This window comes from Gavialis gangeticus, unplaced genomic scaffold, assembly GCF_001723915.1.
Source record: "Gavialis gangeticus isolate Ggan-Ray unplaced genomic scaffold, GavGan_comp1, whole genome shotgun sequence".
NCBI classification, from domain to species: Eukaryota; Metazoa; Chordata; order Crocodylia; family Gavialidae; genus Gavialis; species Gavialis gangeticus.
This window is the reverse complement of record NW_017728981.1, coordinates 1581836-1606796: the sequence shown is the minus strand read 5'-3', so window position 1 is coordinate 1606796 and position 24961 is coordinate 1581836. Positions and strand designations below refer to the sequence as shown.

Genomic DNA, 24961 nt, shown 5'->3' with positions numbered 1-24961 from the left:
TCACTAACCCCTGGCCCAGGTGCGCCTCCCCTGGGGCCCGAGGGGGGCCCAACAGGGAGGTGGCTGTTCTGGTCCCTACTTAGGAAGACAGAGGCAAAGAAATCGTTAAACATGTTAGCTTTGTCATCTGGTGTGACGACCAAATTTCACAATGTGTCCTGCAGGGGCCCCACATTACCCGGGACCTTCTTTTTGCCCCCTCTGTATTTAAAGAAGGACTTCTTGTTGTCCTTGATCTGGGAAGCTAGTCCCAGTTCCATCTCTGCCTTGGCCTTCCTGACTGCCCCCCTGCATCCCCGAGCAACTGCAGTATAGTCATCCCTGGTGACGTCCCCTTCTCTCCATTGGGTGTACGCCTCCCATTTTGCCACTCGATGGGAGTTGTGCTCACAGTCACGAAGACTTGTGTCTGCTGCTTGTGCAGCTGTGGTGCTGGGGCTTTACTGCAAGGGCTCTTTCAGGCTGCCAGCCTTTTTTCTCCATCAAATATCAGGCTCTGTTCCATGGAAATTTGATGCCAAGCTCCCATGGACTTCTGGGGGTCCTGTAGGCTCAATTCTGAACAGAAATATGGAGGACAGACCATGGATCCCCAACTCTGAACCAACCGGGGGAACTGCCTGGCCATGAGAGACATCCTCTTAGGCTAGGTGGTCGAGTGCACAAATCATGCGCCGTCTGGCCTGAAGTAAGAGAGAGGGCCAAGTTCTTATACAGCATCTTCTCCATGGGGCAAGTTTTGGAGTCCTCCAAATGGCACCCCTTGACTTGCCTCACATTCATCTTGAGCATACATTTCCACTCCATCTGCTCCTCATGCATAAAATACCGTGGAGTCATGCAGGCACGGAGCGTAATTTTGGGTGTGGAATAAATCCAGGCAGTGCCGTGTGGGTAGCTACTCGGTGTCATTATTGCTGGGATGGAGCTATTGCTGGGAACCTGCGTGAGCTAACAGTTCACCCCTCGTCCATCTTTCTGAATGGTGATCGTCAGGATGCAAAAGAAATGACCAAACTGCAGCTGAAGTGGTGATGTTTTCCCGCATCCCGTGCCCACGTGAGCACGAGCAGAACTCAAGCCCAGAGTGGTTCTTGCTTAATCCGGCGCAGTGCTAGAATAAGCATGCCACTACAGTTATCTTGGCCGACCTTGCTTGTGCCCACTACCGTTTACTCTGTTTTTTTTCCCCCATAAAACTTACCGTAAAAATTATGGCAGAGATTAGGTCACAGGTGGTTGAAGCTACTGCCGGTATCATCCATTACTTCCTCATGTTTCCTTGTCTCTGCCTCCATCTCTTGCTGCCTCTTGTCTTGTACTGAAGTTCAAAGCTCCTCAAGGCATGAACTTTCTTCTTGTCCCACTGTTGTTACACAGCTGGTGAGCAGCGCTCCTAGTTACTGCAGTGTTGTAAATTAATTATAATAATTAATCACAGCAGCAATAGAAGTGCTTTTTGGTGCGTAGTTTGCTCTGCTTCCCCAAGGAAAATGGGCTGCCTCGGCAAACCCGCAAACCTGTTTCTCTGCCAGGACTTTCAAAAAGTTTCGAGCGTAGCCCTGGTTTCAGGCTGACACTTGCTTATCCGTGTTTAACTTACACCTCGCCTCCACACTTGACACACGGAGTCTAAGGTTACACCTATGCCGTGCCCTGAAGTTGCGGTTCCCGCACATGTAGAGATACTTGAGCTAACTTTCATTTCGCAAGAGGAAATTGGCTGAAACTAGCTTTAAATGGGTGGTTTCCCAGCTGGTCCAGGAGGACATGGCAAATGGTTCATAGATGATGCCTGGGTAGTGCTGAGTTTAGCATGACTTTGATTTTTTAATGAAATGCTAAGGGTGAATGGTGGTCCAGGAGAGGTCTTGAGGGCTAGTGGTTCACTGGTGATCCCCAAACCTTGGGAACCACTGGTCTACATTACAGAAGGACAGAGCTGTCAAAAGGAGCACGTTGTGCCAGATTAAACTCCCTTTCGTTTCCTCAAGTTTGGTGCCAAATATTGTGCATTTCCCAAAGGTTCCCACATCATATTATTTGCAATGGCTGCAGGTTCTCCTTTGCAATTGGGGCAGTAAAAAATAAAAACGTATTGGCCCCATGGCATCTGCTGGCAACCCCTGACTTTTTAGAATAGCAACCATTGTTCACTTTCAAGGTGGTGTTATTTCAGAACTGCAGTAAATGATAAAAAAATCAGTTATCAGGCAAGGTTTTTTTGGCAGTCGTATAACAGCGACTGATGCAGAACTGGTGTCGACCGTTTTTGCAAGCTCAGTGGCCGTTGTACAGCGACTCTTTCACTAGTGAAATTGTGTCGGCTTCCTGAGATGGGACTACATCTTTGAATTTACATTGTGCTTGGGTTTGATGCAGTGTTTCAGGGGAGTTGCTTTTATGTGCTTCCCTTTTAAGAGGACCGGATGCAGCACATGCTAATCAGAAACTCAATGAAGTCTCAGAAATGAAACCGCTCTTTATCTGAGGCTGTTCTGTGCCTGATTGGAAAACCCTGCCAGGGGCTATCTGGGCAGCTGTTGCTGAGAAGGGACATGGAGTGGCAGGGGTAGTTGCGGGAGTAATTAGGCAGTGGAAAATCAACAGCTCTTTATAATAAGTCTGCTGCTAGGTAACATGAATGAATCGATCAAAACAGTACCAATCTGCTTTCCTGCACGTTTACTCTGAAATTAGTACCTGTGGGGGCAGGAAGCATTCATGCCTGTTTTCAGATCGGAGCATTTCTGCTATTGCACCGATGTCCTGCTTCCTTTAGTCATGCGACCTAGGAGTATCTTATGAAATAATTTCACTTTGCAAACAACGATGCTCCTTCGAAATAATAATTAACAAGGAATAGATGCACAAGCTGACATGTCCAGGGTAAGCCTCTTTCCCCCTGAAGAGGCAAAACTCAACCTCCGGCTTTTATTTTTAGCTACTGTCCCCCACCATTAAAATGTCGATCGCACTAGTGTGTCATTGCTATGGGAGAAAGAAAATTGTAGCTGTGTGAGAGCTGCGAGCCGTCACGGCTCCAGCTACCCTACAATGCTGCTGCCATCCTAAATAGGCCAGCTGCACCACAGTGTGACGGATACCGCTTTGGCTGATACAAACCGGGCTGAGCCAGAGCTAAAAGCAAGGTCCTGTAGCTTGAGTTAAGTAGCTGTGCTGACAGTGAATCAGAGACCAAAGGGAAACTGTGTGCTGAATTAGCATCGCCTTACTCTGGGCAGGTAATCCTCGGACAATGCAAATCTGGCTTCTCCGATGCGTTTGTACCACTCCTGCGCTCTTATCTGCTAACCACCCCACGGGTGATCAGCTGCTTTTTATTTTCTTATCCCTTAATCCTCAGTTATTTTCTTTCTTCTTAATAACACAGAGAAACCTAAAGGCTCCAAGTGAGATACGGGCCGCATTGCATTTGGCGCCGTCCAAACGCAGCGAGCCACTCTCACTCTCGCTGCCGTGCTGTGCTTTGTGGCTGTGATGGGGGATGGTGTTGGGGTGAGTGACTTCGGACCCTTTAGATGAGCCTTGCTTGCAAATGCAAGGGCCTGGACTGGACGTCCTAACTACTCTTGTCCTAACGGTGATTTCCAGGTGTGTGGCTGGGTTTTTCTGTCAAAATTAAGGGACAAACCACCCAGAAATTCATGCACAATAAGTTCTCATAAGGATGCGATGCTCGGGAACGTGCTGGGCTTGGATATCAGTCCTCTGGCTTCTCTTCATGCGCTACGGGGTAGTATAAGACGTTGCTGAAAGCTTGCAAGTTTTTACATCAAGCTCAGTGTTCCGGTTTGAAGATAATAAGGAAAAACAGCATTTACAATGATTGCCCTTGCAACTACATTGAGATATGGGGTTTTTCTAAAAGAAACAGCTCTTGGAGTCGCATGGTTCTGTAAAAACCTCAATATAATATTTTAGGAACGTTTCTAGCCCTCGTGATTGCAAATGAAATCATGCAAAGGTGAATGAATCCTGAAAGAGTCTGACAGGAAACCCAAAAGGGGAAGTAAAAAGGACCTCAATGGGTGTGTCTATATATGTGCTTTAACGTGCGTTAGCCTATTTTAATGTGCATTAAAGCATCAGAAAACCCCATGGGCACTTTTACACATGCTCTGGGGTGGGAGGCAGAGCTTTAATTAGAGCAGCTCTGAGAGCCAGTATAATTAAAGTGATGCTACATCTCCTGTATCAGCGTTCCCATGCTTAAAAACGGTGGCGGGGGTGCATGAACTAAAGCTCCTTTGAAGAGCTTTAGTTCAAGCACCTCCACCTCCATTTTGAAGTGCAGGGCCTCTGATACCCAAGATGTAGGAGGCTGTTGGACCGTGGCAATTAATTGAATCCACTGGAATTGCAGCACGTCGGAGCAGCCTTCACGTACATGCATAGACGCCCATGCTCTTTAGCTAATGCACATTAAAATATGCTCATACACATTTTTTCCAGTACCTCACAATGGAGGTACTAGATTTAATGCACATTACCTAATGTGCATTAATTGAACATTAATACGCACATGCTTTTTCATCCTGCAATGTGCTGGATATCCGCCACTTTGGAGCAGACTCGATAAATCTGCTCTGCACACAAGCTGATGCGAACTGTTGTGTGCAGAGTCTAATTGTATAAGTGGCGAAATGCACGTCAGCACACAGAAAATGGAAGTGGTGCACTTTTGAACTAAAGCACCTCTGATGTTGCACATGCGCACGGCATGTGCATGTGTACAAATGACCATAGTTAATTGCCCAGTGTCTTCTGTGATGTAAAGGTATTAGGTTAATTAGGAAAGCCATTCCAAATAAGGAGTAGCTTTGGTTTTTACCAGGGATCAGACTTTGGTCCGTTTGATTTAAAACAGGTTGGCATCAGATTCACTCATTCTGCTTTCTGCATATCCTTTCCCAGCATCTGATGAAGGGAGCTTCAGCTCATATGTTGTGCAACATGCACACACACATGTGCACATGTATACACACACGTGCATGCGTGTGTATACACACACATACAAAGGCTCCGACTTTTATTTTCGTTGGCGGGGTGGGGGGAGCGCTAAGATGATGGACATGTGAAAAGTTTCATGCATTTCAGGTGACAGCTGTGTCCCCGAGGGGGGCCAGGGCCCTTGGGCCCACATGCTCAGCGCCTCTTCACATACACACACGTGCTTCAGTTAGTCTATAAGGTATGAATCTACCCTACCTTCTACCGGCTTCATTAGTAAAACTAACTTTCTTGGGCACAGAGAGGAAACGAAGATGCTGCGATGTATTTTCCTCTGCTGCTGCAGAGGTACTAAATGCAATTTAGCACAGAGAGGGGGAAAAATGTTATCAAGTTTTTCCAGAAGGCCCTTTATTAAGCCACAGTTGTAGCGTGAGTCTGAAATGTGGCTGGTTTTTAGTTCTTTGAACAGAGAGGGGTAATCCCCTCTTGTGGTTCTCATGCCAGGAGAAAGAAAAAACAAGAAAGACTCTTCTTTGCGCTTATTGATTGTTACTCGCATGCGATTCGGCTGTTTTCCTTTGGCGTGTGAGACAGAAATGAATTTTCTTTGGGCTGATTCATTCAGGGCATTGCAGCATCTTGTAACTCCGTGGTCAGTATGTGAAATCCCCCTGCAGGCCTAACACATTAATGGATGAGTGTATTACAGCTCATTGCTGTAGAGGCTCGGTGTTTAGCTCTGGAGAGCCAGCATCCAGCATCTGCTATGTTAACCAAGTTGTCAGCCGTAACAACGGAGGAAGCCACGGCATCTGAGAAACGATGCTCTGTGTAGTCTCATGAACCTCGCCTTAAGAAATCCTGAGACAACTGCTAAAGCTCGCCTGCCCAGCCCTGAACCTTTCTTAGAGCACGCCTGACCACAAGCAAAAGAAGTCCACCAGCAGCTGACCTGCAGTTCCCTGGGTGCGTCTACACATGCAATTAATGTGAATCAAACTCTGGAGCAGTTTGAGTCAGAGTAAACTACTGATGGGCGCAGCATCTACACGTGAGCCCAGGACAGCAGCAATTTGAGCTGGGGTGGAGCAGGCCCAGGTTGGCAGATAACATAGAGGGGGGTCAGCCCTGGGCTTCGGGTGGCAGCGGAGGGGCTAGCTGGGGCATGAGGATGCAGAGCTTGTGGAGCCAGGCAGGAGTTGCTCCCACGGTCACAATTTACTCCCACGGTCAGCATTTACATGTGCGTTTAATCTCAGTAAATTACCCCAGCGTAAAATAGTACTGTCCCCTGCCTGTACTAACTTACCCTGGCATCATTTAGTTTACTGCAGCCTAATACTGCTGCACGTGCAGACGCTGCTGCTTTACTTCACAACTAATTACTCTACTCCTCAGCAGAGCACACGTATAGATGTGGCCCCTGCTCCTGTTTTGGGGCCCTTCTGCAGCCCGCTTTCTGTGTCCGCTGCCCTGATTAAGGCCGAGTCCAGGTGGAGCGACAAGCCATGGAGAGCCCGATTCCTAGAAAGGATGTACAGGGGAATAGGAACAGGAAGTTCAGTGTGCACAGCTTTGTGGGATCATAAGGTCTGACATACAAGTAGAGGGTGTGCTTCGATCTAGCGAAGGCAACCTTTAGGGTTGACCCTGAGTAGGACCCTTGACATACCCTTGTTGCACTGCCGCTTCTGTTTGCACACAAAGCCCAGAGTGGAATGAAAACTCATGAGCTTTATAAGGTTAAAAACATTTTATTGACTGATCGATTGATTTTGCTTTCAGAGTGTGTTTGCATCACATTTGCTGGCTTTTTTCCCACAATTGGGAGGTCTTGTAAGCAAAGAAAGGTTAGATCCTTTACATGGAGGCAGGAGCTGGGCCTCTGAGGACACCACTCATTAGCCCAGAAATAAGCTCATGTCTTCTTAAATATTTTCCTTTTTTTAAAACAGAGACCTGATGAAGAGGCGGTTGTGGATCAAGGTGGGACTAGCAATGTTGTCAACATCCATTATGAGAAGGAAGAGCTGGAAGGTACGTGCGCTCCTGCATTGGGGAGCTTATTTTCCTCTCCCCCAATTCCCCAATGTCCTCATTTGCCATGATTTCCTGCTGCCAGGGTGGGACCTGGAGCACATGACTAATGACAGTCCAGATGAAATAAAAGGGGATTTGGTCATAGCACAACTCCAGCAGTCCTTTTCTTAGAATCATATTATCACAGAAAATGGGGGTAGGAAGGGAGCCCAGGAGGCCACATCTAGTCCAACCCACTGCTCCAAGCAGGACCAGCCCCAACTACATCATCCCAGCCAAGGCTTTGTCTACCCAGGTCTTAAAAACCTCCAAGGATGGAGACTCCACCACCGCTCTGGGTAGCTTGTGAGAGAGGTTTTCTTAATATCCAACCTAAACTCCTCTTGCTGCAACTTGCTCATTGCTCCTTGTCCTGTCACCTGGCCCTGCAGCTCCGTCCTCTTTTGAACCCTGCTTCAGGGAGTCAAAGGTTGCTATTAAATCCCCTCAGTCTTCTCTTCTCCAGACTAGAGAAGCCCAGTTCCCTTAGCCTCTCCGCACAAGTCATGACCCCCAGCCCCCAAACCATTTTCATTGCCCTCCACTAGACTCTCTCCAGCTTGCCCACATGCTTTCTTACTTGATTGTCTCCTCTCACATTTTTTATTCACTAGTCCTTAAACACCAAAGACCCAGTATCCCTTTGTGCTTTCACTGACGCTGCTGAAAAATGAATGTAAATCATCGTCTTGGTAGTGGTTTAAACTCACTTAGGAACATGAGACCTTTGGAAAGAGCTCACAAGTTCCACTTAGAAACAATCCTCACTTGCAATATTTGGATCCAGATCTGGGTTTGGCTTCAACCCTCTCCCCCAGCCCAGAGTTTGGGGTCCTTTGGGTACAGAAATTTGGTTTAGACTATGGGAGGATGGGCCCGTGGTAAGCATGTTAGCCTTGGACTTGAAAGGCTGTGATTCTGCTCTACCACAGATTGCCTCCCCCTCCCTTTATGACCCTGGACAAGACACATAGGCTGAGCTTTTGAAAAGTGACTAATAATATTGGGTGCCTGCCTTAAGACAACATGGAGGGCCTGATTTGCAGAGAATGGGGTGCTAAAATGCTTGTTTGCAACCCAAAAAATTCAGTACCCCTTTAAAAATGGGCTTAAGCCCTATGCGCCTCACCTTCCTTTATAAAAAGAGATTTCATGAATTTCATAGACATTAGGGTTGGACGGGACCTCGTGAGATCGTCAGCTCCAGCCCCTTGCCCAAAGGGCAGGAAGTCAGCCGGGGTGAGATGACCCCAGCAAGGTGAGCATCCAAACGTTTATGTCCACCCTTGGACTGATACAGGCTGGCTGGCTCCTGCCTTCCAGAAACCCCAAGCAAGCAAAAACGATCTACCCTGAAAGGAATCAACCTTCAAGAATAAAGACAATTTAATAATATGAACCCCCTACTCCAAAAAATCCAGATGCCACCAGCAGATTATTATCTGGGAAAGCCTGTGAAGCCACTGGGGACTTCTCTGATGCTGCTCATTTGGTGTGAAAGGTGCCCAGATGCTCAGGGGAAGGACATCAGGAAAACCCAGAGTACAAATGTCTTCCATCTGCATGATGGGGATAATAGTCCAAGAGTGCCATGAGGCTAAATCCATTACAGGTTGATCTTCAGATCAACTTTTTCCAGGAGGGGCATTGTAAGTAGTGTGGTTTCAATGCCTCTGAATAACTAGCTGCACGAGCCTCTCCCAGAACATAGAGTTGAGTGACAACAGGCCTTTAATTGCACTTCTTTGTGACGCGTCAACGGAGCTGATGCCGGCGGGCGCTCGCAACCCCACTGAAAGGGTCTTGCGACCCCCAGCTGGAGAGATGTCAGCCTTGGCTGACTTCCGTCCTCACGCAGGCCATAAAGCCTCTCCCAGTTTCACCCTCGGTGGGGCAAAACCTGCTTAAATTAGCAGCAAAATAAGCCGGGGTCATTTTTCACGCATCCCTTTGGTAAGTAAAGGAACAAAACAACTCCAGCGGAAACCACATTCACGGTAGGTTGGGATGATTCATCCCTATGTCTTCTTAGTCTAGCAGGTAGAGCAGCCCTGCTTGGAGAGGTCACTGGAATAATTGGGGTGCTGCAGGCGGGTGGCTCTGGGTTTTCTAATATGGTTCATTATCAGGAGGTGGGTTGATCTCCTCTTGCGCTTTGCCTTGTGCACAGTTTTAAGGTAATTACTTTCTGCCGCGGCTTAATGAACCGCTGTGAGCGTCGTCCAGTCGGAGCTGTGAATTGCAGAGAGGTTGCTTTCTTTTTGAAGGACTTTTTAAAAACGAGTTGCAGTCTTGGGGGTTTATTCCCACCCCCCGCCAAAAAAAAAAAAAGAAAAAAAATTAAGAGAAAATAAACCAGCTAAAGCAAATAAAGACTAGGATAATCCCACGACCTTTAGGAGCCCAGCTGAAAATCACTCCCCGAGAGAGATCCAACTAGTCCAGTTTTGAGCGCTGTGAATTTCCATGTCGGGGGACTTAAACTCATCAGAAGGTTGTACCGGCTTGACTTGGCTTTTTTTTCAAGCCAGATTATTGAAACCAGTGCAAATCCCTGCGTGAACACTTTTATTTTAGTTTAAGCACCGCCTGTTTCTGGCTAGCTTAAATGTCTTCCCTGTCACTCTTGCCACACCAAAACAAAGCTGCTTTAAACCTGCAAAAGACTCCTTTGAAATTGCTTTTTGGTCGAAATAGGTGCCGTTGGCTTGCGCAGGCAAAACCTTCTTGGTTTTAATCCCATAGTCCTTTCAGTATAAGGTGCCTTTGTGTTTAAGACGCACCTGCATGCTCTAACTCCGAATTTAACGGTTAAAAAAAATAAATCTAAGACGTATTCGCAAGGCGCCTCTGTTGCCTTTGACTTGCACGGGAGTAGCAGGCCATTTTCAGAAGAAAACATTTGATTTGAAAAAAAGCACCTTGTATTTGAAGAATGCAGTTTGTTAGTGAGGCCAGGCATATGGTGGGAGTACTTTTCTGGTGTGAAAACTGAACGTTTTGGGAGTGTTTTATTCTGCAAGGAAAGGTCGCTATTTCACCTTTTCATTCCACATGCTGAAACGCGAGGGAAGCTCCCATGCAGGCTTCGCTCTGTTACCGTATAGCCCAAGAGCCTTGGGTTGACTTTTTTAACTGCCTTTGAACATGGCAAATTATGAGGGGCGGCTGCGTTTAAAAGCCCGGTGACGTCACGACCGTATTTTTATTACCAGCAAATCCTTCTGCTTTGTTCCAGGGCACAGAACTCTGTATGTTGGGGTCCGAATGCCTTTGGTGAGACCGGGTCACAGGCATCACCGAACTCATGGCCAAAAGCACAGGAAACGGGACCGGGCGAAGGGAGCGGTTCAGGAAGAGCAGGAATCTCATGGTAAGTTAACCTGCGATCGGAGTATGAGCGGGCGTTTCATAGCTTTCCTGGAAGGGACCGCGGAAGATCATCGAGTCCAGCGCTGGAAGGTGGAAGCTCAGCTTGGGTAGCTAATGGGGGCATGTAAGAGTCCGGTCTTGCTGCTTCCATGGCCATGGGTGGTGTTGAACCCAGGAGCTTCAGTCAGTACCGTTATCCGAGCTCACCCCTGTAAGAGCATCAGTCTGAATTCAGTTGCTCTGGAATAGAGCCAGATTTTTCGCAATAGCCACAATAGGGATTTTGCCCCGCAGCTCAGTTGAGCAGATCTGATATCTTTTCACAGCCCTGACTGACATAACTATGCCAGCAGAAGTCTGTGGAGTAGAGCCGGCGTTTGCAGAAAAGGCAGAGAGAGAAATGAAAGGTCACCGCTGTTATGACTTATTCATGACCAAACTTGACTGGGGTTTTGAGCTGTTGCCATGACAAACAGTGGGATTTTACTGTGTTTGCATTTAGTGTAAATCTATTTGCTAGAACATCACTTTGAGGAAAAAAAAAGCCGAAACCTGCACCCTGTTCGTGGAGCTTGGATAGTGACTCGGATCCGGATTTATCAAGTATCTCAATCAGTTCGAGTTTCCCTCAATTCGCTCTGTTTTGGCATTTACAAAGAGATTTTTGAAGCAACTCAGCGCCCACCTTCTTATCTAGGTGCTTATACGGTAGCTGGACACTCCTGAAACCCTGTCCTTGATCAGTGGGTTCGTTAGTTCGTTCTTTCATTCGTTCTTTTATTCGTTCTTTCTTTCTATTGGCCCATCATTGTTTGGCAAGGCATTTCTGCTGTAAAATTCCTCTCTCCAATATTTCGCTCAGAACGTTTTTGCAGAACCACAGCACGCCGCGCATTAGCTCTGATATTCCCCAGATCAGGTATGTATCTTGGCCTGAAACTGAAAACAATGGAGAGGAAAACGAGACTTGGTTTCAGCCTGTCCTCCTTAATTGAAAGCGCAGGGGACCACTAGATACCAATGACAAAATAAACGGGTTTGAATTCTCCAAATGACGGTACTCTGTCTTTATGATACAAAGCCATGGTATAATACCTGTATAATGTTTCTCACAGCTTCTTAAGGGACGAGTTTATCGTGGTCCGCTTGACCATCTTCTGATATTAGTCATGGAGACAGTTGCTGGTTTTTAGCAGGAGTTTCATTAATCCTCCTCCCATGGCGTACGTGCTCGCTCAGACTCCAGCTCCTTGTTTTCTTCCCCCTCTGCATTTTTTTCTGTCTTCCTCCGCAGGGGTGTCCTGACTTGCTCTTTTACCATTTCCTCCTGTGAAAGTTGATGCATTATTGTCACCACTGAAGAACTCTTGGAAATTAGTGGGACCGCCCATTTCTCCCTGAAGCTCAGCCCAGGCAGGATCAGCTTCTTCGGTAGCCTTGGTGCCAACGCTGTCCTTTGCGGAGCAGTTCGCGATGACGTGCGCTGGCACTTTATCCCACGTAACGACAGCGTTTCTCATAGCTTCGAAAACTTTCCGTTTTGGCAGATCTGTTGCATCCCTGGAAACTTCTCTCAGCAGATAGCGCACCAGTTGTTTCCGGCTTGCCCTCTTAATGTGCTGTATTATGCCCTGGTCTAGGGGCTGCACGTAGCTCAAGGTGCTTGCTGGGAGGAAGGGCACACACATATGGTTCAGGCTCAATCCTTCCCAATTGTGGGCCACACAGTTCTCAATTAGTAGAAGCACATTTTGGTGCTGGCATGCCATGTTCAGATTGGAGCAACATTTCTTGACACAACTCAGTCTTCATCCAAGCATTTCTGTTGGCTCTGTACAGGCCAGGCCGTTCTTTCACCCCTTTCGAGCGCTGGGGATTTTCTAACTTCTACTAGCCCTTCACTACATCAGCGTTGCAGCTGAATAATGCAGGTCTTTCTTTGCTTTTCTTCCCACTGGGACACATTTCTCCTTTAAGTTCCAGTGTCCTATCAGGCTGCAGGTTATAAAAAAGTCCTGTCAGCATTGAACATGTCCTTGAGTGTGTTTCTTTTTATCTAGAATTGGCTTCACACTTTCACACCAATTTTCTGCAGCCACAGCATGGATGAAATATGCTTTGCCACGTATGCCGAGCGAAATAGCGTTGTGATGACCCTGGAAACTCTGGAGCCAACCATTCAAAAACTGAAGCTTGATTCCTAGCTTCAGCCCAATTTTGCCTGCTTTCTCCTGAATTAGCAGCTCAGGTAGCGGATGGTATTTGCTCCCGTATCACAAAACCGCTTGAACACTTCTTTCTCTATATCTGAATGCTTGGCACCTTGGATTCTTCTCCTCGTCCCAGCTCGGCGTCTTCTTGTGCCATCTTTTCTATTGAATCCCACTTGTTCAAATACGTCAAAAGTATGAAAGGAAGAATGCCATACTTTTTAGCAATTTCCACGCTGTATTTCACTTTCTTATCTACTTTGTGTGTCACTGTCAAGTTCTGGGAAATTGGGAACTCAGATTTCCCTTTGATTGCCATGATGCTCACCCCTGCTGGACTTGGACATGGCTGAAAACGTCAGGTACCTACAGTTCAGGCCATGTTAAATAACCAGCACATTATCAAGCAGAGTTGGAGTATCTTGCTGTGCATGGCGTACAAGGCCACGAGCTAGAAAAGGGCATGCGATATCTCCATTTCTGCAGACTAACGTTGCAGTGGTATCTATAAAGTATTGCTGCATTTTGAAGTAAACAAACAGGGTTTCATGGGTTAATGGTCCAAAGGACCAGAAAATGGCTTTGAATTTCGAAGTAGCTGTATTTCAGATGATCATAAAGTAAGAAAAAAAATCTGTCCTGTCAGCTGGGGAGTGACAGTAGCTTCGAGGTATCCCAACACTTTGAACTACCTGATATTGAGTTAATGAGGTTTTACCGTACGGCTCTGTCGGCCAAACATTTAGTGTTATTTCCCTTCTAATTCTTCTTTTTTAATGTGGCAGTAACCAGGAACCTGATTATGGACCAGGCCCCCATGGTATTACATACAATGCAAACACAGACTGAAAACAGAGCTAACATCCTAGACACTGGAGGCATAATGCAAATGTTGCATTTATTTCCCTACTCGTGGGGCAGGTTGAAACCAAGTGCCTTTGACATGATGTTTCTGTTACCTCCACCAAATGCTTTGTTTTGCTGATGTTGTAGTGCGGTCGCAGGAGACGCAGCTCTAATTCTCCTTTGTTCGGTAGACACCCCGTCTCAGCGAGTTCGGTTTATCCTTGGTACTGAGGAGGATGAGGAGCACGTCCCCCATGACCTCTTCACGGAGCTGGATGAGATTTGTGTGAAGGAGGGGGAGGACACAGAGTGGAAGGAAACGGCCAGGTGAGCAAAGCGCTAAACCCCACTCGCCCAAGGAAACTGGGTGAGCCCTGCCGCGGTGCCACCTCCTCGACTTGCTGTCAAGTGACTCCCCCTGCTGGGGGAAGAGGGGCGTGAATGTAGCTTTCCCGAGGCCTCATTTTCCTCTCGTTAGTAAATCAGCCAAGTCCTTGTGTAGCAGCACCGCTGTGTTCCCTGACATGGATAGATGTAGGGAAGAAGGGATAGCCCAGGGTTATGGGAGACCAATATACCATCCCTTACTTCTGCCACAAACTCCTTGTATGACCTTGGCCAAGTCACTTAGACATGCATGGATGTTTGGTTCCCCAGGGACAAGTAGCGGTGGCACACCTTGCACTGCCGCTTCTTGTCCCCGGGGAAATGGTCCCAGCAGCCTTCCCTGGGGTCCTGGGTGTGTGGAGCCTGGATGGCAGTTGCGGCACGGCTCTGGGTGGCCCGGCGCTGCTTTTCAGCAGCACACGCTGATTGCGTGGGCATTGCACCCTTTGATTCCCTCATTTTTTTTGACCCCTGAATATCCAAGGGTCAGAAAAACCCACGGAAAAAAAACCTGGCACGGCGCACACTCGGGCAGTGCACCCTTGCAGTGCGGAGAGCACTGGACTGTGCGGTATGTGGCACTGAAACGTGTTTGCAGCACCACGTACCGCACACCCGTGCTCGTCTGGATGTGTCCTTAGGTTGTGCCTATACAGCAGCCTCCTGCTTTTCCCAGTCCCATCCTCTACCCCAACCAACCTGAAAAAAACCCCTCATCTCATCCCCCAGCTGCAGTCCAGCTTGCACTGGAAACATTTCTGGTTGTCAGAGCCCGACAGCAGGCTTCACTCGTGCTTGCTGCTCCCCTAAACATGCAGGAGTCAGCCAGCATTTGACTTCTGACACTTCTGTACCCAGCTTCTTGCCTCTACTCCTTCTTGGGGGAGTTTGCTAGGGAAGGCCTGGTTGGAGAAAGGGGCAGGAAGAGAGGCGGCGGATTAAGAGACCCAGACATCACAATGCCAGAGCTGCTGCCGCTGCCAGCACCTGTGAGGTGTCTGTCCAGGCAGCACCGCTCACCATCAAGGCTTCCCCCCAGGCCCAGGTTTGACACTGTGGATTCTGCTATCATGGATGGGTGCAAACTGTGCAGGAAGGACAGGCAAGGGAGAAGAGGAGGAGGAGCTGCACTTCATGTAAAAGAGCCATAAGATTGCCCAGAGCTCCAGTATGAAAGTGGGGACAGGCCTGTTGAGAGTCTCTGGGTTAGAGTCAGAGGGGAGAGCAGCAAGGGTGGTGTCGTGGTGGGGTCTGCTATAGATCACCAGCCCACGAGGAAGTGGTGGATGAGGCTTTCTTCAAAAAGCTAGCAGAAGTTTCCCAATCACCGGCCCTGGTTCTCATGGGGGACTTCAGTCCCCCTGACATCTGCTGGGAGGGTGATACAGCAGTGCAGAGGCAATCCAGGAGGTTTTTGGAGAGTGCTGGGGACAACGTCCTGGTGCACGTGCTGGAGCGGCCAACTAGGAGCCATGCTCTTCTTGACCAGCTGCTCCCGACCAGGGAAGAATTGGTGGGGGATGTAGGAGTGGATGCAACTTAGGCAGCAGTGACCATGAGATGGTCAAGTTCAAGATCCTGAGGAAAGGATGGAAGGAGAGCAGCAGAGCACGGACCCTGAACTTCAGAAAAGCAGATTTTGACTTGCTCAAAGAACCGATGGGCAGGATCCCCTGGGAGGCCAGTCTGAGGGGGAGAGGAGTCCAGGAGAGCTGGCTGTATTTTAAAGAAACCTTACTGAAGGTGCAGGCATGAACCATCCTGATGCACAGGAAGACTAGCAAGTACGGCAGATGGCAGCTTAGCTTAGCAGGGAACTCTTCACTGAGCTGAAGGGAAGCTTACAAGAAGTGGAAACTGGGACAAATGACTAGGGAGGAGTATAAGAGCATTGCTTGGGCATGAAGGGATGAAGTCGGGAAGGCTGAAGCGCAACTGGAGTTGCGGCTAGCAAGGGAGGTGAAGGGTAACAAGAAGGGCTTCTACAAGGATGTCGGTAGCAAGAGGAGGCTCAGGGAAAGTGTGGGTCCATTCCTGAATGGGGGAGGCAACCTTGTGACCGAGGATGCAGAAAAGGCTGAAGTGCTCAATGCCCTTTTGCCTCAGTCTTCACAGGTAAGCTCAGGTCCCAGATGACTGCACCGGGCAGCGCAGTTTGGGGAGGAGCTGAGCAGCCAACAGTGGTGAAAAAACAAGTTAGGGGCTATTTAGAAAAGCTGGACATGTACAAGTCCATGGGACCAGATGCAGTGCACCCAAGGGTGTGGAGGGAGTTGGCCAATGTGATTGCAGAGCCTCTGGCCATCATCTTTGAAAGCTTGTGATCATTGGGAGAGATCCCAGATGATTGGAAAAGGGCATATGTAACTCCTATCTTTAAGAAAGGGTGGCAGGGGGATCCAGGACATGACAGACTAGTCAGCCTCACCTCAGTCTTTGGAAAAATCATGGAGCAGACCCTCGAGCAATGCATTTCTAAGCACTTGGAGGAGAAGAAGGTGGTTAGAAACAGTCAGCATGGATTCACCAGGGGCAAGTCATGCCTGACCAGCCTGATTGCCTTCTATGATGAGAAGACAGGCTCTGCAAATGCAGGGAGAGCACTGGATGTGATGGAGATTTCACCACCTCTTTGGGTAACCTGGTCCAATGCTTCGCTAGCCTCCTCTTGAGAAAGTTCTTCCCATTTAACCTCAACTTCTCTTGCTGCAACGTGAGCCCATTGCTCCTTGTCCTGTCATCTGCCCCCACTGAGAACAGCCCAGCTCCATCCTCTTTGGGTCCCTCCCTCCTCTCACCTGTACGTTGGACGCCTTGCACTGCTCCCCTATAGATGTGACCTGACCTTCCCAGTGAAGCTCCCCATTGATTGAGGGACCTGTGCGGTGGCTTGGTTGTTCACCCCTAGAAAGTGCTTTACACTCATAGGATCATAGGGACGTAGGGCTTGGAGGGACCTTTCGAGGTCATCGAGCTCAGTCTCGTGCTCAGGGCAGGATCAACTGGACTAAGCCGTTCCAGCCAAGTGTCTGTCTAACCTGCTCTTGAAAACTGCCAGGGATGGAGATCCCACAACTTCCCTAAGTAGCCTGCTCCAATGCTTGGCCAGGTTAAATGTCTTGTGATTGAAGCAAGCTCCCACAGGTATTTATTTGCATTGATTTGTAATACTTCCAGGTGGCTGAAGTTTGAGGAGGACGTGGAGGATGGAGGGGAACGGTGGAGCAAGCCTTACGTTGCTACGCTGTCCTTACACAGCCTCTTTGAGCTGAGGAGCTGCATCATGAACGGTACAGTCCTCCTGGATATGTGTGCCAGCAGCATCGAAGAAATCGCAGGTACTGCTCTAGCGTGGGATTTGTGTCCTGGTTTCATTTCTGACTTTGGCTTCCCTTTGCATCATTTTTATCCCTGCAGTTATTTTAGCCAATGCGCTGATGGGTCTGAGCATTGCCAAAAAGAGTACATTTGAAGCAACAGGTCTATATGAGATCATTCACAGATTTCACGTTTCAGATTTGCAGTCTGCAGAGTTCTGATTACACTTCTCCAATCTCTGCACAGATGAAGGTCATAAGACCATCAGTTTTCCACATTGAGTCCCTGTATTTATTCATATACCACCCTCCCCAAATAAGACACATGCCTTGTTGGAAAGGCAGCATGAAGAAAAGAAAATACTTTTAACCAAACTGCTCAGAATTGCTTAAATCCTGATTTAAGGCACACGCTGCAATTTTCAACTGCTAATTTTTGGGGGGTGAGGAAGTGCGTGCCATACGTAATGTATGTAAGGTACCTTGCCAAGCAAGTTGCAGAATTATTCAGAAAGATGATGCTGAGAATAACTTCAGCTAGCAGAGCAAGATGTATAATCACTTATTGTGCCACTCGTCTAGCAGAAGTATGCCTGGACAGCTTGCAATCAGAAAAAGAGGTGAAGTTGATTAAGCAAACTATTGGTTACATGATTCCCTTTGGTTTTGTTCTCTCTTAACATCCAAACTGCTCTGAATTGTCTGAGTTCTCCATGTTTCAAAGCCAATGCTTCTTTGGCAGATGACCAAGTCATATATTTCTGTTGAGAAAATAATTGAGGTTAATTGAAAAAAAAGCAGCTTTGTTGAAATTTTTTGACTGGCGGTTTTCCATTCAAATTCTGAAAGCGCAGATGATGTCAGTCTCATTCTTAGCACATTCCTCCCAAAGTGGTCCCAATTACAGCCAATTACCCAAGAAATCTCAGGGAAACATTGTGTTAGAGATTATTTATAATTGGGTTAAATGTGTGGAGTAATACAATAAGGGTCAGATCAGGGAGGAAAATTGCATTATCTAGGAAGGGACATAACAGCATTTGCTAAGCAATGAAGAACAATTTCACTGATGGTTTAGCAAAGGAAAATTCTTGCTTTCCTTGAAAAGACAAAGATATATTGACAGTGCTACAATAATCTTGCTAAATAGGATAGTTTTGGCATTAGCTGGCTGTGTCCTTTGGGAATGGCAACACTATCTTTCCCAGAGTGCAATCTTGTTGTGGGTATATTGCATTGAGGACAGGTTTTGTTCTAGCACTTCAGTGGGCTACCTTGGCTCTTTTGGGCCAGATAGTGATTCTTAGGCTGAAATTCTGGCTGTATCGAAGGCCACAGCAAAACTTCCCTTGGCTTTAATAGGGTCAGGATTTCAGTCCCTGTCTCCTCCTCCTGTCTTATGTTGTGGGTGGGCCATCTGTGGTTCATGCCACAAGTGACATGGGCAGCCGTGGCATGTGGCAGACCAGGGATATGACAGGCAGCACGGTGGCAGATGGGGCAGGGAGCAGAAAGTAGAGCAGCAGATTGGGTAAGGGAAGGGGATCGACATGGCACTTGGGAAGGGTGCAGGCCTTATTTTGTGGCACTCGGGGAGGGTGCAATCCTGCAATACAAACAATAGGTAATAACTTTCAGGGCAGGACAGAGAACCTATTTTTCCCCCTAGATATGATTTTGGATCAGCAAGAACAGTCCAGCGAGTTTGATGAAAGCATGCGGGTGAAAGTGCGGGAGGCCCTGTTGAAGAAGCACCACCATCAGAATGAGAAGAAGAGGAACAATCTCCTCCCAATTGTCCGCTCTTTCGCAGATGTTGCCAAGAAACAGTCGGATCCACACTTGTTGGACAAGACAGGTGAGGGGTGTTTCTTTGGGCACCCATACCCTTTTCACCCGGACTTTGTGAGTGAGCCTGAGCATGGATCTGCATTGTATCCTTGGTGTGTTTCACTGCCATACCTCCACATATCTACTCGGAGTTGCACACACCAAACCGGGGGCGCGTCTATATGTGCGTTAACATGCTTTACTTCACGTGCATTAAATCTAGTATCCATTGTGAGGTACTATGAATCTGTGAATTAGCTTGTCTTAAAGTGTATTAACTAAAGAGCATGGTTTTTAAGTGACACTTAATGTGCATTAGCCTAAACAGCAGTGATACTTAATTAGTGATACTTTAATGCACATTAAAATAGGCTAATGCAAATTAAAGTGCACATGTAGATGTGGTAGACATGTGGCAATGAAGCCATTTGGGGAACTGAGGTCTCAAGAGGGGTCATAGGGGCTGACCCTGGAGCAGTTTTGCCATGTGTGAGCAGAAGCAGGCAGGTGGGAAGTGCTTGGTAGAGATTGGACCTAGGATGTGGTATAAACCTATCATAAGGGACCTCGCAGCTGAAGTCCTATCACCAGTGCAGGAAGCAGTGTTGACCTTGACTGGCCACATCAATAAGTAAGCCACCTCTTTATTAATAAACATGGATGCTTATTAGAAAGAAGGGGTGATTGTGTAATGTGCATGCAGCTCTCATTTATCAGGAGGTTACAGAGTAACAACATGTGTTATAATTAGGGCTGTGCGAGATGGCACTGGTTCTGACTTCAGTTTCGAGGTCTGGATGGAACAGTGCTTTGTATCAAATATAATTTCGAGTCGAAACAGCCTCATTGTTTCACTGAGTTCCCAACCCCAGCCGGGGGCGGTAAGGCAGCCCAGCTGGACTGCCTTGCTATCCTCCATGCTGACTCTCCGCCCCCTGCCAGATCTTGTACCAGGGTTGGGAAGTCATCCCAGCTGGACTGACATCCCGTCCCCGGCACTATGGTCGAAATGTTTTGGCTTTTGAAACGTTTCAACTAGCCTCGTTTTGTTTCGAGGCTATTTCAACGGCTTTTGTTTCATTTGGATTTTGCTGTTTCAACCTCAAAATGAGTTGAAACAGTGTTGAAATGAAATGGCTGTTGAAATTTTGCACAGCCCTGCTTATAATGGGTATATCTAGGGGAACCAGAGTAAGGTGACTCTAAGCGTTTCTTTTTATTGCTTGTTAGAATTAAGAAAAAAAAATATGATTCCTCTCATTGTCTGACTGGTGCTATCTTTTTCCCTTTCAGCCATGCACCTGTTGTCTCCCCATCCATCTACCACTCTAGAGATGAAGAATGGAGTGAACCATGATACAAGCCCTATGGATTTAAGCAAGGTGAGTGAGATGCTGCATAAAGGAAATGCAAGTTGTAGACTTAACGCTACTAGCCCAGATAGGTTGAGAACTTGATGCTCCAGGAGAAAAGCCCTCTTGACAATCTGGCTGCCCATGTGGCAAGGAGAATTGCTTTTGAAAACCCTGGGCATTTGTACAGGTGCCAAAGTTGGCCTTTAAAGTGGCTTAATTGCCCTTTTGCCCTGCTTTAATGGCATCACTGTTTACACCTGCGGCAGGGTATTTCACTTTAATGTTGCCACGATGTACACGATGTACAGTGTTTCACTTTAAATGACCTTGTTACATAGCAAGGTAAAACCCATCCGATGTCTTTTATTTTGCTGTGTAACAAAGTGCATGGGGTGCTGGAAGCCCAGACATGTTTGGGGAAGCTGGGGCTTGGCGGGCTTCCAGTGCCCTGTGCACCATCCCCACCGCCTTCTTCCTCCACCAGCACACCCAGCCGCCCTCCTGCTGCCTGGCCACACTGGCCCAGGGGCAAGCCAGCCTGTTCCCATATGGTCCTAGGTGGTGGGAAGGCTTCAGGGCTGGTGCACGGGGCACTGGTGCCTACTTGCCTCTCCCATGGCCAGGGGGCTTGCTGCTGGCAGGCCAAGCAGCCCCTGAGCTGCGGGGGGGGGACGCCAGACCTTCCCTCCATGGTGGTGGCACCTCCCAGGCGGCACCCGCTCACTAGCACCCCATCCTGGTGGTCCTGGGGGGGGCACCAAGCCCCGTGCAGCTCAAGGGCTGTGCAACCCAGCAGCAGCTCATGCAGGATGGCTCCATTGAGGGGAAAAAAAAGAAAAAAGTGGCAAGGGGCCTGATCTTTTTTTTTTCTCCCAGAGCCTTCCTGCCTCTTCTGTGGCCGGCAGGCAAGCTGCTGGTGGGCTCTGAGCTGTGGGGGGGGGCCTGGTCCTTCCCTCTGCAGTAGCAGCACCCCCCGGGCAGCACTCACCTGCTAGCAGTCCAGCTGGGTGGTCTCGGGGGGCACCACCACCATGGAGGGAAGGACCAGGGCCCCCCTCAGGTCAGGGACTGTTTGGCCCACCAGTAGCTCACCTCCCCGGCCGCGGAAAAGGCAGGTAGGCTCTCCCCTACAGGCAGGCAGCCCCTGTCCTTAGCTTTGTGTGCTTAATGGAAGTAAAAGGCTGCTGAAAATCAGACTAATATTGGGTGCAGGGGGTCTGAAAATCTGGTGCTGAGCTCTTGTGACATTGTGCCTTTTTGCTTGGGCACTGTTGCCTCCTGCGGGGCGAACTCTGCCGCTACTGAAGTCAGCCATCAGTGAATTACACGGTTATCGTCGGGCAGGTACAGCCTACCGTTCCCGAAGAACAAGGGGCTTTTGTTTTTTCAATTTAAGTTAAATCCCTTTCCACCTGGGGCATTTATTCCAAAATAAAAGTGCCCGTATGGATGAGTAGATAAAGCTGGTAGAATTGACTGGTGTAAATTAACTCTTTGATCATACAGAAAAAACCTTCCCACACGAACCAGACCCTTAGGCATCATTACATGGGTATAACCACTTGTGCACCAGAGATTATGTCTATTGAACTATGTGGGTGGAAAATCACTCCCTGTTCTAACTGAAATACTGCACTTACTTGCATACCGCATGCGCTTTCTTTCCAAAACTAGCCCTCTGACATTGGGGTGGGTGTTTTAAGTGCACGGGGACTCTACAACCACAGCTGGAAGCAGGCCCGCTTCTGGCCACATGAGTCAGCTGCTTAGCTGAAAGCTGGAGGTTTAACCTTGCCGCAGCCGCTGCTGGACCAGCAACCAAAAATTTGGCAAGGGCTACGACAAGGTTAAACCTCTAGCTTTTGGCTCAGTAGGAAGAGGAGGGCATGCAACGCTGGCAAATAGACTTTTCCCTTGCTCAGTGCTGCTATGACTCTGACGCATCTGTTTTTTTTTCTTCATTCTGCCGTCCCAAAACAGGGCACGGGTCTTATATGGAGGTGTGGGTGGTATACAAGAAAATATAGCAGTTAAATCAATAACAACTGTGCGTGAGTCAGGTCCGAGAGAGACTTATTATTGATCTGGGGATTTGGTTTGCCCATTATTTGATTGGTACTGATTTGTCTGGTGACTTGTGCTCCCGGATCAGGCTGAGCTGCATTTCATGAAGAAAATTCCCACTGGGGCAGAAGCTTCCAATGTTCTGGTGGGCGAGCTGGATTTTCTCCTTCGTCCCATCGTGGCGTTTGTGCGCCTAACTCCCGCCGTCCTCCTCTCGGGCATGACAGAAGTTCCTATCCCAACCAGGTAAGGGAAGTTCACGGCGGGTTTATTTTGACATTTAAAAATGACCTCATTTCCTAATGGTAATTTAGTTCAAAGCCCGGATGGGCTTGAAACAGTACTTATCAGCTCCCTGGAAGGATACTACTTCTGTTAGAAATCCAGTGAATGGCTTGAATTTTAGTTTTGCTTGTGCAATGCCATTCCAGGGGAAGATTTTCCGAGACAGTAAGGGCAGCTCCGGTGCCCTATTTCCACTGGAAGTCAATGGAAGTCATGGGCTCTCTCCTATTGCAGTGAATGCCAGTTGGACATGGAGATCCATTCAGAACTCCCTGCCCATTTCTTTTTGCTCTTCAGACAATTTCTTCTCCTTGTGAACAGGTTCTTGTTTATCCTGCTGGGACCAGAAGGGAAGGCTCATCAGTACCATGAGATTGGCAGGTCAATGGCTACCCTCATGACAGACGAGGTACAGTATAATGCTGGAGCTCATTACCGGCTCTTCTCTTTAGCATTTCCTTGTTCTCTTTCTTCAGCTAAATCACCTTCACGTAGTCCTCCGGGTGAAGGGTAGAAACAGGCAGATTGCAGGCTGAATCTGTGCTGTTTTGATGAGAAGAAAAGGTGAGGGAAGGATGGGTGGATAATAGACCAGTCAAGACGTTCATGAACTTCCCCAGCTGCCGACATAAAAGGCTGTAATTGCCAGTTTAGGCATCAAAAATGAGTAGACTGGATTTTCAAGAAGGGCCTATTTGGAATAGTGGCCTGGACTGTAGGTGTGGAGCAAGGCTGGTTGGAAGCGGTGCACCTTAGGACAAGGGTGGGCAACTATTTGGGATGAAGGGCCACTTAAGGACTTTTGGTGAGCTGTTGAGGGCCAGGGAGAGGGATAAGGAGCATGCGAGGATAGGGCGGGCTGCACCTCTGCACTTGGTACATTTTGGGGATGGCCGGAGTGGCCGCACACACCATGGCCTGGGCTGCTCCCTGCACCTGGGCTGGGCTGGATAGAATTAGATGGGAAGGCCAGATCTGGAGCTGTATTTGGCACACCCCTGCCATAGGAGATGTAGTCCATGCAGGGATCCAGGCCTATATAAAGGAAAATAAAGAGCAGTGGGGCTAAAACTACAAGTCCAATGAGGTACTGTAGTGCTTTTCTGTGTGTTGCTGGGGCTTGATTTTTTTCTCATTGAAAACTCAACATTTTCCTGGAGGGAAGGGAAAAACTCAACATTTGCTGACCCGGTCTTATGACAACCTACCCCATTGTTATTATTCACTGATACTCAACGAAGGCCACGTGGCGGAACGATTAGGCGCTGAAATGGGACATGGGAAAACCTGGGGCCTGCTTCCAGGTCTGCCATGACCTGCCCTGAGAACTTGGATGCATCCTTCCCTGCCTCAAATTTTCCCTCCCTAATCTTGGCATATCTTAATCTCTTACAGATTTTCCATGACGTTGCTTATAAAGCCAAAGACCGTGGGGACCTTGTGGCTGGTATTGATGAATTTCTAGATCAGGTGACAGTGTTGCCCCCTGGAGAATGGGATCCATCAATTCGAATTGAACCTCCAAAAAATTTACCTTCCCAGGTATGCTGCATTGTTTGCTTCTAGTGTGACATAGAAGCTGGAATAGCTGCCTGTGGTGGGTACCTGGGATAGTGGAGGTACGCTGTAGCATAGTGGATAGTATCTCCACTGCAGTTCAGAAGACCTGGGCTCAGTTCTCAGTTTCACACTGCTTTGCCAGGTGGCCCTGAGCACATAGAAGGAAGTAGGGCTGAAAGGGATCTCCAGAGGTTTCATAGTTTCTAGGGTCGGAAGGGACCTGAGCAGATCATCGAATCCGGCCCCCTGCCATGGCAGGAAAGAGTACTGGGGTCAAACGACCCCAGCAAGGTGTTCATCTAGCCTCCTCTTAAAGACCCCCAGGGTAGGAGCCAGCACCACTTCTCTTGGAAGTTGGTTCCAGACCCTAGCCGCCCTGACCGTGAAGTAGCGCCTCCTGATATCTAGCCTAAATCTACCCTCTGCCAGCTTGTGACCGTTATTCCTGGTCACTCCTGGAAGTGCTTGGGGGAACAGGGACTCCCCCAGTGCCTGCTGGTCCCCCCTGACTAGTTTGTAACAGGCCACTAGATCCCCCCTCAGCCTTCTCTTGTGGAGGCTGAACAGGTTCAGGTCCCATCGCCTCTCCTTATAGGGCCTGCCCTGCTGCCCCCCGATCACGCGAGTGGCTCTCCTCTGGACCTTCTCCATGTTGTCCACATCCCTCTTGAAGTGCGGC

General features: G+C 48.3%; 1 protein-coding gene across 1 annotated transcript in view; it reads left to right on the top strand.

Moving 5' to 3' along the window:
* SLC4A8 (solute carrier family 4 member 8) overlaps positions 1-24961 on the top strand; it is a 66170-nt gene that overhangs the window by 18494 nt on the left and 22715 nt on the right. The window contains exons 2-10 of the mRNA XM_019511436.1: positions 6933-7014; positions 10295-10429; positions 13676-13811; positions 17049-17209; positions 18858-19046; positions 20312-20400; positions 22526-22683; positions 23044-23131; positions 24118-24264. Coding sequence (XP_019366981.1) covers positions 6933-7014; positions 10295-10429; positions 13676-13811; positions 17049-17209; positions 18858-19046; positions 20312-20400; positions 22526-22683; positions 23044-23131; positions 24118-24264 — 1185 coding nt within the window. The remainder of the gene's footprint in view (positions 1-6932; positions 7015-10294; positions 10430-13675; positions 13812-17048; positions 17210-18857; positions 19047-20311; positions 20401-22525; positions 22684-23043; positions 23132-24117; positions 24265-24961) is intronic.